General features: G+C 50.6%; 1 protein-coding gene across 4 annotated transcripts in view; it reads left to right on the top strand.

The window, feature by feature from the left end:
* LSP1 (lymphocyte specific protein 1) overlaps positions 1-17298 on the top strand; it is a 51365-nt gene that overhangs the window by 12473 nt on the left and 21594 nt on the right. For 3 of the 4 annotated variants that reach the window (XM_061463138.1, XM_061463134.1, XM_061463136.1), the window contains exon 2: positions 13789-13941. In XM_061463138.1, the coding sequence (XP_061319122.1) occupies positions 13789-13941 (153 nt within the window). Of the gene's footprint in view, positions 1-929; positions 1139-13788; positions 13942-17298 lie in introns of those variants that run through there. The other variant, XM_061463137.1, reaches the window with a different exon arrangement.

The raw sequence follows: 17298 nt of genomic DNA, 5'->3' as shown, positions 1-17298 counted from the left end.
TTGGTTTGCTATAGAGGAAGATCTTTTCCCCAAAAACCAACACACAGGGACCAGGAGATGCAGGTTGGGAAAAAAAGAAGACTGTTTGTTCTTTCTTCCTAAGACTGCTCTCATGATGAGATAGCATGAAGAACAACCCTCTTGAATGCATGGCAGATGGGCATTTTGTTTTAGCAGGCGGCAATGTTGTTAGTTGTTCATCAGACGCTCACACACTTCTTTCATCTCCTGAAATACCAGTGTTTCAAGGAGGCAAGCCACTTTTTTTTGCTCTTACCCAATTTGATGGCTGGGGAAACTGAGCCACTGAAGAGTCAGTCACTTGAGCAGGTGAGGGGCAGGTTTGAAAGTAGAAGCAAGACGCATGCTGCTTTGTCTGCCCAGGGCTGCAGCCCAGTGGCTTCCCCCAAAACCCATCTGCTACCTCCATCCCAGGAGAACACTTTTTGTCCAGTGTGGTGTTTCCCAGCACAAAGGCCATCTCGCATTAATCTGGCTCTTGGTTCACCTCCGGGCGTTCTGGGATCGTTGGGCGGTGAGCCCTTCACAGACTTCTGCTGTGAATGACCAGCAGGGCTTTACAGCCCTCCGAGTCGCCAACCTGGATTTCTGCTCCCAAGTTGCTTTGTGTAAGCAGTGGTAAAGGTGGAAAAAAAAGAAGGGGAGCCGGGGGGTATTGAAGAAGAGAGGGAGGAGGGGGCTGGAGAAGATGAAGGAGGGAGAGAAGAGAGTTAAAGCGGAGAAGGGCGCGGGAGAAGGCCCTCTCGCCCCCCTCGCTGAGGAGTGGGGAGCGCCGGTCTTTGTGCTGCGGGACCAGCTCCGCGCGGTTTTCCCGATTCTCCCGTGACACTTCCACGAGGAGGAGGAGGAGAAGGAAGAGGAGGAGGTGGAGGAGCCAAGCCGGGGGTGTGGAGCAGGGGAGGTAGCAGAAACAAAAGGAAACCAGCTGCAGAACTTCCTGAAGGCGGAGAGGGGGGACGCGGCAGCGCGCAGGCAGGCGGGCAGAGAGGCAGGCAGCTGCCTGCGGCACTGGGGAAGGGGCGGCAGCGGGACCCTGGCGCCACTCTGCTGCGGCCACCATGACCAGCGCAATCCTGAGGAGGAACTCCAGCAAGCAGGGCCTGCAGAATCTCATCAGGTGAGCGCACACCTGTCCGCGGGGACCCCGACCCGGCCCGCGGGTGGGGGGTGCCGGGTGGGAGAAAGGAAACGTGCTCCGGATCGACCGTCTTCGGGTCCCTTTAAACCGGCTGGATTTCTTCCTCACCCTGCTGCTTCAGCAGACACGATACATTGGATGGAAGGAAAATAGACACCCAAATAGATACCCTCCCTCCCCAAAAGCAGTATGAGAAAAGCAGATTTGAACTTACTGATGGCTTTTCCAGGAGCACACAACTGTGCTGTGACACTCACGTGAGCCGGCTGATTTCTCCCCCTTCTTTCTCCGCAAGGGATGTCTCAGTGTGTCTTTTTGTGTCCCCTGAGGGCTGAAGGCTTCTGCCTAGAAAAATGATTGATTTATTTATTTGGGGGTTGGAAACGTACGCTGTGCATGCTGCATGTGCATTTTCAATTCAGAGATCTGTAAAGAGCCAGATCCTCCCAGGGCTGCAAGTTGACATCTCTGTCTTCCAATTTAATTAATTGCAATAGTGCTTTGAACCTTTCCCTCGGAGTGTAGTTGCCAGGGCTGGGAGGTGGACAGTTCAGCTGGGTTATTCCCATTTGTCAGCCAGAGCTGAGCCCGGGAGGACGGCTACATTGTCTGCTGGCGCTGGGATTCCCTTCCATGTGGTCACTCTGCTCGTCCTCGAGGGCTGGAAATGTCGCTTTTCTCTGTGGGTTTCTGGGATCCTCCTCTGGCTGCTGGTGGTGTGTCATGCTGCTGGCTCTGACTGGGCAGAAGAGAGGCACTCCTTGCCTCTTTAAATTTAATTGAGCAGCTGGATGAGTGAAAATGGAATTAGGAGTGCTGGACTCCCCTCCTGTGCCTTGAGCACCTCTTGGCTCCCTTGTGGCTACTGGTGTCTGCTGGTCTCCAGCCAGAAGGTAGGAGATGTCAGGGTGGGATTTATTTGGACAGGTGTTTTCCTGTCAATTTTGCGATTTCCCTGGGGGGTAATGCAGCCTCTAAACCTCATCTCTCAGGTGAATTGCTTGCCTTGGAAAGGGAGCTGGCTTCTACAGCCATCAAGTTCCCCCTACCTTCTCCCTGGGCCCTTTCTGGACAAAGGGGAGTTGTCTGGAAAGCTCCCACTGTTTGCATGGGATGGAAAGTGGGCAGGAGGAGCCAAATCCTCTCCTGTTTGGCCAGTTGCACTCTTTCCTTGGTCTCAGCCCAGAGGGACTGGGATCTCTGTTATGTATCCCTGTTTCAGAACAGGGCTTGGTCAGGGACTCATGAGCAGTATGGAAATCTCCATGTTAGGTGTACAGCAGGTAGGGATTGGCTCAGATTTGGGGCCAGCTAGTACTGAGGAGGGCCAGGCAAATGAACTGGGGTGGGAATTGCCTGCTTACAGCTGGGTGGCAACTTATTTTGCAGGTGGGGGGTTGTGGAGGAGGTACCTATGCCTCATACACAGAAAAGGGGTGTCCAAAGAGCTGCCCTTGGCACAGCCCAAGCCAGGGGTGTTTACCTGTCCTTAATGGTGTCTCCAAGTTCCTCCTACTGTGGATATGGGACTTCTGGTGCTGCAGAGACTCACAGGGGTTTTTACTAGAGGAACTCTGGGATGACATGAGAGTGGGGTTATTACCTTTTTATCTGGCTGAGGTTTGGCTTTGTGGCTGTGTTTTTCAGTCCTACTTAACAGACAGGGAGGTGGTATGTGAAGATGTATGAGGGATTTCATCCATGGTTTACACCCAAATAACCCCATTAATGCTCGCATAAATCAACAGGAGGATAGGCAGGATCTGCTCCTTGCAAAGGACAGCCTGTGTTGTATTTTCTCCCAGCAGTTTCCCTCCTAAGCCTGGTCATGAGGCTTACTCTGTAAGACCTGCCACTTCAGGTGCAGGAACAAGCTCCTTCAGTTGTTGAACAATGGCTTGAGGCTCCTGGCTTGAAGATATATTGCTGTCAAGATTGCTTTTATCTGTCCCAAGGTGACTTACAGAGCATAGGTCCTAGGCTCTTCTGATGCACCTGAGTGCATCGGGGATCTGGAGCCCAAGAGTGAAAACGGCTGCCCAGACACACGTTTGTGAGCACTGGGGATTTTGATGTGATCCTGAGATTTACCTAGCTGCTCCTGCTGTCACCAAGATCTGGAGAACAAACTAATCAGAATGACAGGTTAGACTGCTGCAGAGCATCAGCAGGGATACCCAGGGAATTACTTTCTCTGAGCATTGCTCAGCCAAGGGCGCTGTTTGCCAGGCTGTCCTGCATCAGGGTTAAAGGATCCTGAATTGAAAGCAGTGTAAAAATCTTGGTGGTTTTGGGTTGAAGAGCAGAGTCCCAGTGTTTAGGCATCCAACCTTGTGCTTGAGATAAAATCCCAGCATTTCAGATGAAGTGGCCTATGCCCATGTGCTGAGCAGGAGTACCTGGCTGCCATCACCTGAACATCTGTCCCAGGAGCCAAATTGAAGCCATGGAATGGCTTTTCTGTGGACCATCCTGACAGGATTAGTGCAAACTGTGCTTTAAGGGTGTCAAAGGCACCACAGGCTGAAGTGCTGAGTCGGCGCTCTGGGAAACATCCTTCACCTCTTCCCAGCCTGGATAGAGGTAGGCTGGAAAAATTAGCTCTCCTTGTTCCTCGCTGGCTTTGCAGAAAGTGCAGGCAGGAGTATGTCGTTTAGGAGTATGTCGAAAGGTTGGAGGCTGAAGAGAGCTCAGGGCTATGCCCTGAGTGGCTGAGTGATTACCTGGGAAAGAATGGGCAGTATCAGGGTTATCTGCCTTCCCTCCTTTGAGGAGCGTGCCCAGGCACTCTATCAAGATATACCTGGGGAAAGATTTCTCCCTTTGTAGCAGATGAACAGCAGCAATCCCTCACATGCCCGCAAGACTTCTTTTTTGTTTTAAGACCTCTCCAAACATGAGCTGCTTAATCTTGTTATTGTGGTCTGTTTTTCCTTATCTTTCTAATGAATTCCAATAAATAAGATAGGGATCCAGCTCCTGTCATGTCGATTCATTCAGTTCGTTATCTGCTCCTGCTGGAATTTTATTCTCCCTCTATTTATCGAGTGTTTCACAGAAGAATATGGCTGTTTAATTAACCTACAAATCAGCTTCTCTGTAAATTGGCTGTGCCAATTGGATTATCGGGCCTCTTGGTTTACACTGTTCCTGCTGAGTGCTGCAGCAGCTGACTGCAGTCACATCCCCATAGCTGGGCTCTGGGTGGGGTAAGGGGGGTCAAGTGTGCTTACAGATGGATGTGTGTTAGAAGCACTACCACTCTTGTCTCAGCTGGTTTGGTTTTTATCCAGCATGTGGGTGAATCTCGGGTGACATTAGGAAGTGAGCTGTGGTCTGGTCTTGGGGATAAAGGACAGTTTTCTTGCACGCTGCTTGTATGCCTCCAGGCACAATGGGGAACCTGGTCCAGAAGAGGGGTTCCAAAGCATGGCTGCTGAGCAGGCACCATGTAAACAAGTGTCTATAATTACATGTCTCTGCAATGCTGTTGAGTCTCAAGTGCAAATAATGCTGTGGGGAAGGGGGGTTGAATCTCTAGGATGAAAAAGCTTAGGGAAGAAAATGAATTGGAAAATCGGATCGGCTGATAAACCTAATTATTTCCTCCTAGGATGTGACTTTTGCTTCTTCATCTTCCATGGAGTCATTAACATGGGAAGCTGAACCATGAGGTCTGAAATCATGCTTGCACACCGGTGTGTTTTGGCCTGCCTTACATGATGAGATGCTTTCAGACTCCAGCTGATGTCAGCACTCATGGTCCTGGTGGACCAGGCGGTTGCATGCCTCTTCTTTCTCCCTGCAATATGCTGCTGCATTGTTGAGCAATGTCCTGGTGATGCTCAGCATTAAGGGTAGCTTTAAAATTCTCCAAACTCGTTGAATTTTGGTGTATGTCATGAGTGTAATATTTAGTTTGATTGGGATCTGGGGGCTTTGCCCACCTCTGTGGGATGCCTTCCTTTCTGCTTGCATTTCCTGGAGCTTGCCCGGATGTGTCTCAGCAGGGAAGATGCTACTTCTGTCTTGACCTTCTGAATGCTGAGCTGGGAACAAGGAGCTTAGAATGCTTGGGAAGGATGCATGATGTTTTGAGTGGGGAGGGCATTTTTGCGGGGGGTGTGTGTGGTTGATGGCAGGACATGGTCTGGACACAGTTTGTTGCCTGGAAGGTAGCTACTCCCTCTGGAGGCTATTGTAGCATCTCTTTACTCCACCTCCCTTGTTTGTGGGTAGGTTTGGTGAGTGAGGAAAGCTTGCTGTGAAGAAGCAGGGCATCTCTTTAGGGGAGATGGGGAAAATGAACGTGCAAGATCGAACCAGTAGCAGAGCTGCTGGGTTGGGAAGAAGAGAGGGATGCTAGGATAGGGACAGCAGGGGACATGGGACCTTCATCTGTGCAATTCATGCTTTGCAGTGCTGCCTCAGCCTGTGATGAGGAGCCTATGGTCCCTGCAGGGTTTACCCACCGTGGTGCTCCCCTTCCCAAGTCCTCCCTATTTTGGTGCTTTTATTAGTGCTCTTTATTCCTCTGCATCCCACCACTGGGGCCATGGAAGAGTTTATGGGTGCCTTTGTGAGCCTCAGGAGTGGAGGGCAGATGGGAAGAGAGAAGTGACCAGAGCTGCTGACTGGGAGGAGTGGCCAGGAGAGCCCTTTATGCCAGACTGATCACCCAGCTCAGGCAAGGCATGCTTGGGGGCTTTCCATACCCCATTGAGGCTCAGCTTAAGTGGTGCCAGCTGCTTGCAGAGTTATGTCACTGCATTTTGCAAGCCAGGAGAGACCCGGGGCTTTGCAGCCCAGCTGAGCGTGGGGCTGGGTGGGCCAGTGCGGGGTGTGTACCCCCTGCTGTGTGCCTCGTGGGATGCTCACCCTCTGCTTTTACTTCAAGGAGGGCAGCTCATCCTTCTGCAGTTGGGGTATCTCCTCCATTCCCAGATTTTCCCAGCCCTGGGGCTTGTTTCTTCAGAAACACTCCACCTAACACTGACTTTTCCCAGAAGTCAGATGATGTTTTTTGTTTGCTTTTAGCCTTGCTTGTCTCGGGCTTCGCCTGTTCTCAAGCAATTGGATATTCAGGGCCTGAACGTGAGCCCATGAGCATTTCTGTGCGCTGTAGTGAGCCTCTGAGCCCCTTGGGGCTGCAGCTGCAGGTTATCCGTATCCTTTGGAAGGGTGGAGGATTACTATGTGCATCTGAGTGTGGTTCATCTGGAAAGGGCACTGAATGGGAAAGCTGAGGTCTGAAGCTTTGCAGCTGGGATGGTGTGTAAGAACAAATTTTCAGCTTCCAAACTGCTTTTTTTCCCCTTCTCCCACCATTTGTGTGACTGAGCCTTTTTGAGTTCAGTGGGCACCGAATATCATCAGCACTGTCCCTCAGCAATATGTCAGGCAGTGGCAACTTGGGCTGCCAAGTGCCTCTGTCCCACGGCGAGAGCTTGGGGGTGACCATGCCCTTAAGCACACGGGTTGCAATCAGTACTCTGGGGCAAAGGCTGTATTTTCTCACAAAGACATGCTGCTTTAGCACAGCAGGGACCGAGGGCTTGCTGCTGACTCCAGTTCCTGTTGCAGCACAACTGATCAGTGATGGCTATAAACGAAGAGATCCTCACCCATGGAGCAGAGCAGCACGTTCTCACGGCCTCCCTGCTGCCTCCTGTCAGTGCTTGGGTAGCAAACTCCCTTCTTCTGCTGGGGACCGCAGGGGCTGGGGGGACCACATCTCCCCAAGGGCTGCAAAATGAAGGACTTGTGGCCAAGACAGCAGTACTATAAAAAGCAGCATGTCTGGTTTGAATCTCACTCTAAATCCCAGCTTGAAGCAGGGGTAAGGCTATTTCTCACCTCCCTAGGCTCAGACTTGTTTTCTAGCATGAGAAGGATGCTGGCTGACTGTAGCCAAGGCGAGAAAGCTATGGAAGCTTGCTTCCCTCTGAGACAGGAGGAAAGTACAGTAGAAAAGCTGGGCAAGGCAGCCTGAACCTCTCTGACAAGTCTTATTTTCTCTTCTGGCATGCTTCTCCCTTGCAAAAACAGAGCCTAGACTTCCTGCTCTTTAGAAAAAAAAAGATTTCTTGAACCTTAGGGCTGAGATGGAGAGACTGTGAGAAAGGGCCATGGTCTGAGGTTGTACACAGCACCGATTTCTCACACCTACTGAATACCATGGATCGCTGGAAGGGCTCGAACTCCAGCCCTTTCCTCCCCCCTGCCAAATTCCTGACTGATGATGTTAATACATTACCGCACCAGCCTATCTGTGTGCTAAGGACCCATGGTCCTTGGGGTGCAATCCATCATCTTGTAAAGGATTCGTTTGGATTCTGTCTGCTATGATTAAACCCAATAATAACAAAAAGAAGCAGTTGCTCCCATCTGCTGCCTTGTGCCTCTATGAGTGGGCTGTGCATCACCCATGATATCTGGAAGTGTGGACCATCTCTTCTGTCTTTCTGGAGCTGCCATCCTGTGAGAGGCAGGAGGGGACAGATGAAGCTTGTGATGAAGGTCCAGCCCTGCCTGTGTCCCTCCTCCAAGGTCTGCTCCTGCCACTCACCACCAGATTTCTCAAAATGTCTCTCGTTTTTCTTGTGGAAGCGGTAAATTACCAGCTTGGGGTATTCCCTGCCTATCATGCCAGTGAAAGTTAGTCTTAGCAGGGAACTAAGTGAAGGCTAAACCAGGCAAAGTTTTATACCTGGCATGTGTGGATGCATGGCTGTACATCTGCATATCTTTCTTTGGGCAGAAATGGGATATGGTTTTGTGGAAAAAATCCAAGATTCATCTAAAAAAGAGGAGCTGCATGAGGTTTTTTTCTCCTGTTCCTGCCTGATGAAAGTTTGGGCCGTATCATATTCTGCCCAGGCGCCTTGGCGTGTCCTTATCGCCCCATGTGTGATGCCTTTCTGCACCCCGCCCAGCTCCAGTGGGTCAGCAGGGACAGGCTCCGTGGCTGCTCCTGGGTGTGAAGCAGCTCTATCCTGCTATTCACATCTTGAAGGCGAGCCGTGATTTATAGCAGAAACAGGGAGATGTGGCTGAGACTGTGCAGCTATGGGTGGGGTGGGGAAGCTTGGTATGAGAAAAAGGCTGAGGGTGAAGCATATAGGTGCATTTTTTTCCTTGCCACCCCCCCCCCCCGCCCCCCCCATTCAAACTGTGTAGCCGTTACTGTGAACAGAGCAATGCAGCTGAGGAATTACATGAATTTATGGGAAGGAGCGGCTTGTGCAGCATCTCTGGATGTCTTTGACTGACAAGCTGGTCTTTCAGAGCCAGGATAATCATCTCCCCTGAGACTAGGCTGAAATAAACTCCAGGCTGTGACATAGTATTTTATTTTATTTATTTTTGCAGTATCCCTGTATCATACCACTATCCACACCTCCTTCTTTATCCAATGGGATAAAGCTGTATCCCAAAGACTACCCAGCTGTAGTCTTTGCTGCATTACTCTGAAGTCACAGAAACCCATCCATCAAGAAATGTAACTGTTGCTTGTTGTCTGACATGGTGATGTTCATACTACGGATGCTTTGCCAGTCCATGTCCCCTGGTGTCAGGGAGCACGTGGTCCCTGTGGTTGCTGGTTTTCAGGAACAGCCTCTTGGCAGAACATTGATCAGGGGGTTGGGATGCCAGCTGGACTTCAGCTCCATTCCCTATGTCTTCTGGCTTTGTGGTGACCTTGGACAAGTCCTTGGGTTAAAGACAGGTTTTTGAAGGTTTCTTGATCGGTGGAGGTAAACCTGGGCCTTAGATGGATCTTTGAAGGGGCTGAGATGCTGAATTCTGATGATTAATACTGATGTCTGCGTTGTGATGCATCCCCTGGGAAACTGTGTTGATGAGTTCCTGTGTTGATTTGCTGGGATGGAGAGAAACTGAGCCATGGCAGCATGACCATGCATTGCATGCAAATATCTTCAGCCATGAAAGGTGAGCTGCACATCCCCATATTCCTGCCAGTCATATCTGGGCCCTTTATATATGGCAGTAGGATGAACTTGTTGACAGCCCTAGGCCATATTTTATCTAGCATCATGATAAGGCAAGGGAGGCTGCAGTCGATTAGAGGGGAAGGACTCTTGCATAGGTTTCTGGCATCTCCCTTTCTCCTAACCTCAAGAGAGAGACCAAAGGGAAGTCTGCTGGGGCATACAGGGCTACCCTTCTCAGTTCTTCTCTAGTTCATGTAGCCCCACTTCTTGTGAGTGATGGTGGTAGACGCTTTTGCAGGTGATGGGACAATATGTCTTCTGGGAAAGGGTGTCCATCATTCCATGGCCTGCACATGGCTCCTTCGAAACCATGTTCCCAAAACTTCACTCATGAACCTTGGCACTGCAGGTGCAGCCTACCCGAAGGAGGCGGTGACCAAAGTCAACATTGTCCTGGCTCCGATACCCCGGCGAGCTCAGGAGACAGGAATGTCCAGTGTGCTGGTAGAGGGTTCCTGAGTTTGTCTGGCATGGGTCTGCAAAGCTCAAACCCTCTGGGAGGCATTTCATTTTCCTTTCTGGAATTAGCTTTAGTGCTGAAGGTTGGGTTTGAGCCAGAAAAGCTTCCTTTGAGCTGTTGGCCATGCAGAAGACTCCTCAAGTCTGCAACATTTCCCTTAAACACAGGTCAGCTGGTGCCATAAATTTCCCTTGCCTGAATATTATAATCTCCTCAAGTGCTGGTGAGGAAATGCCCAAAGGAAACTTAACCTTTCCATCAACATTAGCTTGTCTGGAGCGGGCATTCGTGGCCATGTGGAACAGTGCAGCCAGAGTGTGGGTGCCTGTGACATTGTTCTGCAGGATGAGGAGGTGTTTTGTAGGGCAAATGGAAATAAAAACCCTCCCTTGTGTGGGAGTCTGGAGGGAGGTGAAGTCAAGAGCTAGATCTGAAACGAGCAGCTGGACCCAGTCAGAGCAGAAGTCTAAGCATCCCAGATGCTTGGCAAGCTGTGACTCTATGGCCAAATCTGAACCAAGGTGTTTTCTGCCTATCCTTAGGCTTGCAGGATCTCCTCGCCTTCTCAGGAAGAGATAAGCCCCTTCCACAAAGACTGTTTTTCCCCAAATCACAGAATGGTTTGGGTTGGAAAGGACTGTAAGATCATCTAGTTCCAACCCCCCTGCCATGGGCAGGGATCCTTCTAGACCATGTCACCCAAGGCTCTGTCCAACCTGGACTTGAACACCGCCAGGGATGGCTCATTCACCACCTCCTTGGGCAACCCATTCCAGTGTCTCACCACCCTAACAGGAAAGAATTTCCTCCTTATATCCAATCTAAACTTCCCCTGTTTAAGTTTTAACCCATTACCCCTTGTCCTATCACTACAGTCCCTGATAAAGAGTCCATCCCAAGCACCCTTATAGGCCCTTTTCAGGTACTGGAAGGCTGCTATGAGGTCTCCACACAGCCTTCTCTTCTGCAGGCTGAACAGCCCCAACTTCCTCAGCCTGTCTTCATACGGGAGGTGCTCCAGTCCCCTGATCATCCTCGTGGCCCTTCTCTGGACTTGTTCCAACAGTTCCTTGTCCTTTTTATGTTGAGGACACCAGCACTGCACACAATACTCCGGGTGAGGTCTCACAAGAGCAGAGTAGAGGGGCAGGATCACCTCCTTCAACCTGCTGGTCATGCTCCTTTTGATGCAGCCCAGGATACGGTTGGCTTTCTGGGCTGCGAGCGCACACTGCCGGCTCATGTTCATTTTCTCATCCACCAACACCCCCAGTCAAGACCTCCAAAAGCTGCTGGCTGGCTGAGGACTGCATAAAGAGAAACAATCCAATCCTATGATGAGGTCTTGCTGGAGCAAGCCTTGCCGCAGCTCCTAGCTGCAGGGGCAACAAAGTCATTTTTCTATCCTCCCTTCTCCAGTTCCTGTTATGTTTGTGTGAGAGAATCAATTTCCTTTCCCCTCACATGAAAATTGCTCTATATAGGGCGGTGACTGAATGCAGGAGTGAAGTACTCTGTTGCTCATCTTGCAAGCCTTTAAGCTTTTAAGTCTTCTTATTTACCATTTCCCTATCTTGTGCTGGGTGAAATGAAGTGGGGAGCTCTCTGACCCAGCCACAGCTATGAGCCTGTTTTTTCCCCAGACTTCTCCAGCCTGAGACTGACCTGGAAAAGTGCTGGCTGGAGGTGAAGGCAGAGTGATACGTGGTATCATCTGGATCCTGAAGTGCTGGGAAATTATTTCTAGAAGTGGGAAAGATGGTTGTGCAATACTGCTGTGGGCTGAGCACACTGGGTTGCGGAATGTGATTATGAGCAATTGGAACAAACAGGAGACTGCAGCCCCTTCTTAGAAAACAGAGCTGTTTGTAAATTAAATCTTTCCACCATTTTGCTTTGAAAAGCGATTTAACAGCTGACCCCCTCCTCACACTTGGGCTTGTCCAAATCGAAACGGCACATTCTATCTCCAGCCCAACAAACCCTTGTAGCTGACCCGAAGGCAGGGCCTTTGGTGAGGTTTAGTTTCTCATTTGTTTGGGGTATTTTTTTGTTTCCTTTTTTTTTTTTCACTGAAGATTTCACAAATATTTGTTCTGCTGGGTCAGTCAAATAGGAATTGTCCTTTTCCCTCAGCTTGTTGATGTGACTACTGAACCCCAAAGCATCTCTCATTAAACCTTGCTCTGCTGCCAGCCTGTTGGAGCTCTGAATTTGCTAGTAAACTGTTTAAGGTGTTTGCTGGAGGATGCACTTATTGCTGAGAGGAGCAGATATGGAGCTCCCAGCATCGCAGCCCAGCCCTGATGTGTGCCTGAGCCGCATCCCAGCGTGGTGATGGGCATCTTGGAGGCTGGTTTGCTCTGTGACAAAAGGAGCTGGGAAAGTTCTTTCCCTGCTTTTGCAGAAAAATCCATCTCCCCAAAACGGTAGCCCCCAGCTCTGTCCTCAGCCTGTTTGGAGGATGCAGGGACAGAATAGCGAGCCGGTGAGGTCATGGAGAGAGAGTTAGTCACATCCAACTGGGAAAGGGAGAGGGCTGCCAACCAACGTTGCTCTCACACTGCAGGAAGCTCATGTGATTCGGAGGGGACCCCCTTCTGGCTCCCCCCCGCACCCTGGCCAAGCCAGGGGGTTGGTGCAGTGCTGCCTCTGCAGTGGCTTCCCAAGGAGCTGGAGGAGGGTGCCAGGGAATTAAATCAAAATCTAACTTATTCTGGCATAAGCATGGACCTTGCTTCTTGTAACTGGGGTGATTTGGGTGAGAGGGAGTTAAGAGCCTTTCCAAATCAGAGACTATCTGGAGCTGCTGCACAAGGAAGGGAGATCATGGCAGAGTTTAATGAATGACTTCATTTATATATTAAAAAAACCCAACAACAACACGGTGGCTTCCTGCCAGGCCCACAGACAAGGGTTTCTATGGGAACCTGGGGGGAAATAATAAATAGGAGTGTGGGATGAGTCAGGAAAGGAGGAGGGGAGCCCAAGCTCTAGTCTGGGTCCACTTTGCTCAAGGTGGCCAGGGGCGAGAGTGGGGAGAAGGGGAAAGGATGGCTGAATTTGCTGCTTGCCAAAGACCCCACCCAAAATGAGTCAAGCAGTAATTACACTGCCATGGAGCTGTCTCTTGGCCTGGTTCTGGGATCTGCTTTGCTCCCTGCTCCCCCGTGAGCTTGGCCGGGATGGGTGGCCTGTCTCTGTCCAGCTCAGGGTTGCTGGATCACCCCTAGCCTCCTGCCAGGGTGGTGGGGGGACCACTCCGCGAAGGGGTGCTGCTGCTGGTGGGAGATTGCCTTCCTGATCCCTGTGTCCATGCCTTGCACAAGAGCGTTTCTCTAAATAGACTTGCAAGCACCCGGGAAAACAGCCTTCATGGAGTGGGGTGAGGGAGAATCTGCCCCAGCATCAGCCCCAGGTACCACAAGTCAGACCTGCCTTGCTGCAGCTGGCATCACAGACTCTTTGGGTGAGCAGTGATCACGCTGTTGTGTCATGCCCCTTTCTGCCTGCATCCTGGCTGGTGCTGCCACTGTGGAGAGAGAGCCAATCCTGTGTGGGGACCAGCATTGATGCAGGAGTGTGGCAGCTGCCTTATCACTTCCTCAGGGGTGTAAGAGGCCATTCTGCTGACAGAGGCACTATAATCCAGCGCCTGAGATGTCTGGGAGAAGCCAGGGCAGGTTTTTGTTCTCTGCAGGGGTGGAAGGAAGCTGAGCAGGGCAGAGGAGGACACAGCCACTGCCCTCTGACACTGTTCCCTCTGCTCCTGGCCAGACAGGAGCATCTCAGCTGCTTAAGGAAACTCACCCTCAAGGTGAAGATTTTGCCCTCCCTGGACCAAAGCTTGAGATGAGAGTGTGGGATTGAGATTTCTTACATACCACTTCTTCCTTGGCATTGGAAAAGGCTTTCCTGCAGCCCTCTCCCAGTGCATGTGGCCCACCTTATCATTGCACATTGGTCGATCCTGCTGTGGAGCTGTGCCGATGGAGGTTGGGGATGTTGCTTTGAGGACCATGGCTCATGGTGGGAGAACTCCTCTGTTGGAGCCTCCTGTTTGCTGGAGGAAGTCCAGGCACCTCAGAGGGTTGCTGACAGGTTTCAGAGGCACTGCCCAGCATTAAGGATGGGTTTTTCCTCTGGCTTGGCAGGCTGACAGCACAGTGGAGTGTGGAAGATGAGGAAGAGGCGGCGAGAGAGCGGCGGCGGCGGGAGAGGGAGAAGCAGCTGAGGTCCCAGGCAGAAGAGGGCTTGAATGGCACCATCTCCTGCTCAGAGAGCTCGGGTCCAGCACAGGAAAACCAGTAAGAACTGTGGATAAATGCTCCAGTGACGTACTCTTTCCTTGCAGCAAAACCCTCCTGCATCCACAGAGCGGGTGTCCCTGTGTCTCTGTTGCTCAGTCTGGTTTGGGGAAGTGGGGAAGTTCCCTAATAGATTTGGGTTGGGGGATTTAGCCCAAACTAACAAAAAGTGTGTTTCGAGTTTGGGCAGAAAAAGCCAGAATATCTGCTTTGCTTATTTTTTTTGTTTTTTTTTTTTCTGGCTGATGCTGGGTGTTTCACTGCCTGGGAGTTTAAACTTAGGACAGCTTGGGTAAGGCTGAGCTCAGGCAGGGAGTCCCCATTGCCAGGGATTCAACTGCCTGGTTGCATTTCAGCTTGTGAATCATCCTACACCGAAACTAATGGAAATTCCTGATACTTGGGAAGACAGACATGTGCCTGAGGATGTGACACACAACCCCCAAGCAGATCACATGGCAGAGCAAGCCATCACCTCTCCCAGCTGGGCTTCCTGCTCTTCTCTTGGAGGATGCTGCCCAGCAGTGGGGAGCATGGAGCAGCTTTCCAGCTGGTGCAGTTCGCAGCTCCAAGGGTTAAAGTTAACTTGATGCTTTAATGGGGCAGGTCCTAAATGGAAATATTTCAGGAGATATTTATGGTGATGCTGAGATATCTGCTGTCAGAGAAGAAAGAACTGGGGAAGTGATAGGGTGACCAGTCACATCCCCAGCATCCCACTGCAGTATCCCACCACAGGCTCCCTGTGCCCACAGCTCAGCCCAGGTGCTGTGCAGCACTGGGGCTGGCACAAAAACCGTTCTGCACTCTTGAGTCACAAAACTCTGTCTTGAAGACTCCAGTCTTCCCGCTATTTGTGTGTTCAACTTATTTCTAACTATATTAAACACAATGGAAAAGTGGCAGCAGGATTTGGGATTACAGTCAGAGAGAAGTAGCAGCTTCATTTTACTGGAAAAAATAGCAAAGGCTATTCATAAAAATATATTTTTTCCATTAAAAGATTCTTTTTTTCCTCAGATACTTTCAAAATTATTCAGTACTGTTTTTGAAGGGGGTCTAAGAAAGTTTCAAAGAAGTTTCAGAATCTTTTGTGGAAATACATCCAGTGATATCCCGCAAACAAAGCCTCTGTAGTCTGCCCTGAAAGCAAACAGAAGATCTGAAAACTAATAATAATCGTTAGCTTTTCCAAATCCTGCTTCACATCAGGACTGGAAAATAATTCATAAAGGTCTTAAAAACAGCAGACCAGATCTCTGGTCTCTGCTTTGCTGGGAGATGCTGTAAGTGGGCTCCGGCACAGAGCAGCATGCAGCAGCCCCAGTAACCCAGCTTGCAAGCTCTGTTCCTGTGGGCACAGGCACAGACATGCTGCTGACTCCACAGGGCCACTGGCATTGCCCCATTTTAACTGAGTGCTTAAGCATCTGCAAAGGGAGTAATAACAAGAAGAACTAAACCAAGGGGTTTTGCTCTTTCCTCCACGATGCTTGAGCTTGCTGGGCCGCACTTCACCAGAAGAGTGTTTCCTCTCTGGCCACCCCCTGGTTTCTTCTGCAGCTGCTCACAGCCACCTGGGCTTGCTTATGCAGCCATGGTCAGCCCCAGCTATTACTCTGAAGAGCTTTGCTCTCTCTTGTGTAAACACTGCCCCTTCCTTCCCTCCGCTCTTCCCACGCTGGGACTCATCCCATCCATGTCACTCCTGTTTGTGCAAACCTACCCTCGGCATTTCCTTGCACCAGAGGGACAGAGTAAAAGCTCCTCTGCTCCCTTCCCCCCACTAAGAAAAAAGAGAAATAACCTGCAAAACAGTGGCCTTGGGAGCCAGAGGGGTGGATGTCATCTTAAGCAGTGCAGATGGCGCTCTCCTGGTTCACTGCTTCCCCTGGGGCTGTATTTGCAGAGGGGCACAGGGAAAGGACCAGTTTTCAGATAGCATTTGGCTGGTGTCCCTTGCTCCCTGATAGCTTTGTTGATAGCCTGAGCACGTTTGTAGCCGTGGCCACAAATACTGGAGCAATTCTGCCTTGGGCATCATCAGTGCTGCAGCTAACCTGAAGCCCTACCAGGTCTGCGGTCCCATCCTGGCTCCTCATCAAGTTTCCTGAGTGTTATCCTGGGGCACCCACAAGCTACTACTACACACACAGTGGAAAATAATCCAGCCTAGGCTGGAGTGTCCTGGACTTACATGGCCTCACTTTTTGGCAGCCAAAGGTGATGCTGAACTACAGCAGCAGCTGGGCTATGCTCAAACTTGTGGCTGAACAACTGTTTTCAGTGTGCGTCCCCTGCTATCCTTCCTGGTGAGCCTGGTGAAGACGTGTTTTCTGTAAACCTTCAGCTCCTGCAGTCAGTTCAATATGAGGCTCCCAAAACTCAAAGGAAGTCCCCATTTAGGAGGCTAAGTACCTTCTGGTACCTCCTGAGAGCCCAGGAAGGCAAAGAAAAGGCTCACTCATGTTTGTTACTTATTTTGAACCTCTGAGTTTTAAATTAATCTGTGGGTCCCACTTCCTAATTCCCATTCCCAGGCAATGTGACTGCCCTGCATCTGAAAAACATCTGTGAAGCCACCTTCTCAGGCTGATGCTTGCAATGGGGCTGCTCCCCCAGGACTTCTGCCTGGGAGGCAAGTCTCCTTGCAAACACATGGGAAAAAACAGGGAGAACCCAACAATCCCAGTGCTTGGGCATCCTGCATCTGGTGCTGGCAGCTGTGTGCCCTGCCAGGGCTGCAGTATATGGAGGTGGGGAGCCAGGGTCATGCAAGTGCTTGTGACTGGCTCAGAGTTGTAGGGGAAAATGAAGACCCAGTCCAGAGCTTGAGCCAGTATCCTAGTCTTTGGATCTTCGTGCCTTCCTTATCCAGCAGTCTGTTCAGGCTGGCTCCTGCTCATGTCTTTTCTAAGGGCCTATGTACAAGCGTACGACAAGCAGCAACTGTGTTTGAAACACCACTGGTCCAAACAAGGTAAGGCCAGCTCTGGTGCAGAATGACCATGGTGCATTGACTTTCTGGTTTTGATGTGCTGCTTGTCTTTTGCTTGCCTGTGTGCAGCCGCAGAGTCCAGGCAGGCAGCGGGGTGCTCTTGCTGGAGACATGGAACTGCTCCTTCTACCTCTCCATCTTGCAGTGATGCCCCAAGAAACCACCTTTGTGTAAGGGTGCTCCTAAGCACGTGGCAAAGGCATCTTTTCTGTAATCGAGGGTAAGGCTTCAAATGCAATTTGGGAGCAGCCAGAGGAAAGAAGATGCAATAACTGGAGGGAGAGAAGAATGGTACCAGGCTGGGGATCTTTCAGGACAGGTTTGGGGTTTTTGTATTTCTCACCTTAATTTTCCTTCTT

Source organism: Pezoporus flaviventris, unplaced genomic scaffold, assembly GCF_033815535.1.
Source record: "Pezoporus flaviventris isolate CSIRO_AGI_PZ_B2104156 unplaced genomic scaffold, CSIRO_AGI_Pfla_v1 ptg000036l, whole genome shotgun sequence".
In the NCBI taxonomy this organism is placed as follows: Eukaryota; Metazoa; Chordata; class Aves; order Psittaciformes; family Psittacidae; genus Pezoporus; species Pezoporus flaviventris.
The sequence above is the reverse complement of the archived record's forward strand: the minus strand, read 5'-3'. Positions and strand labels throughout refer to the sequence as shown.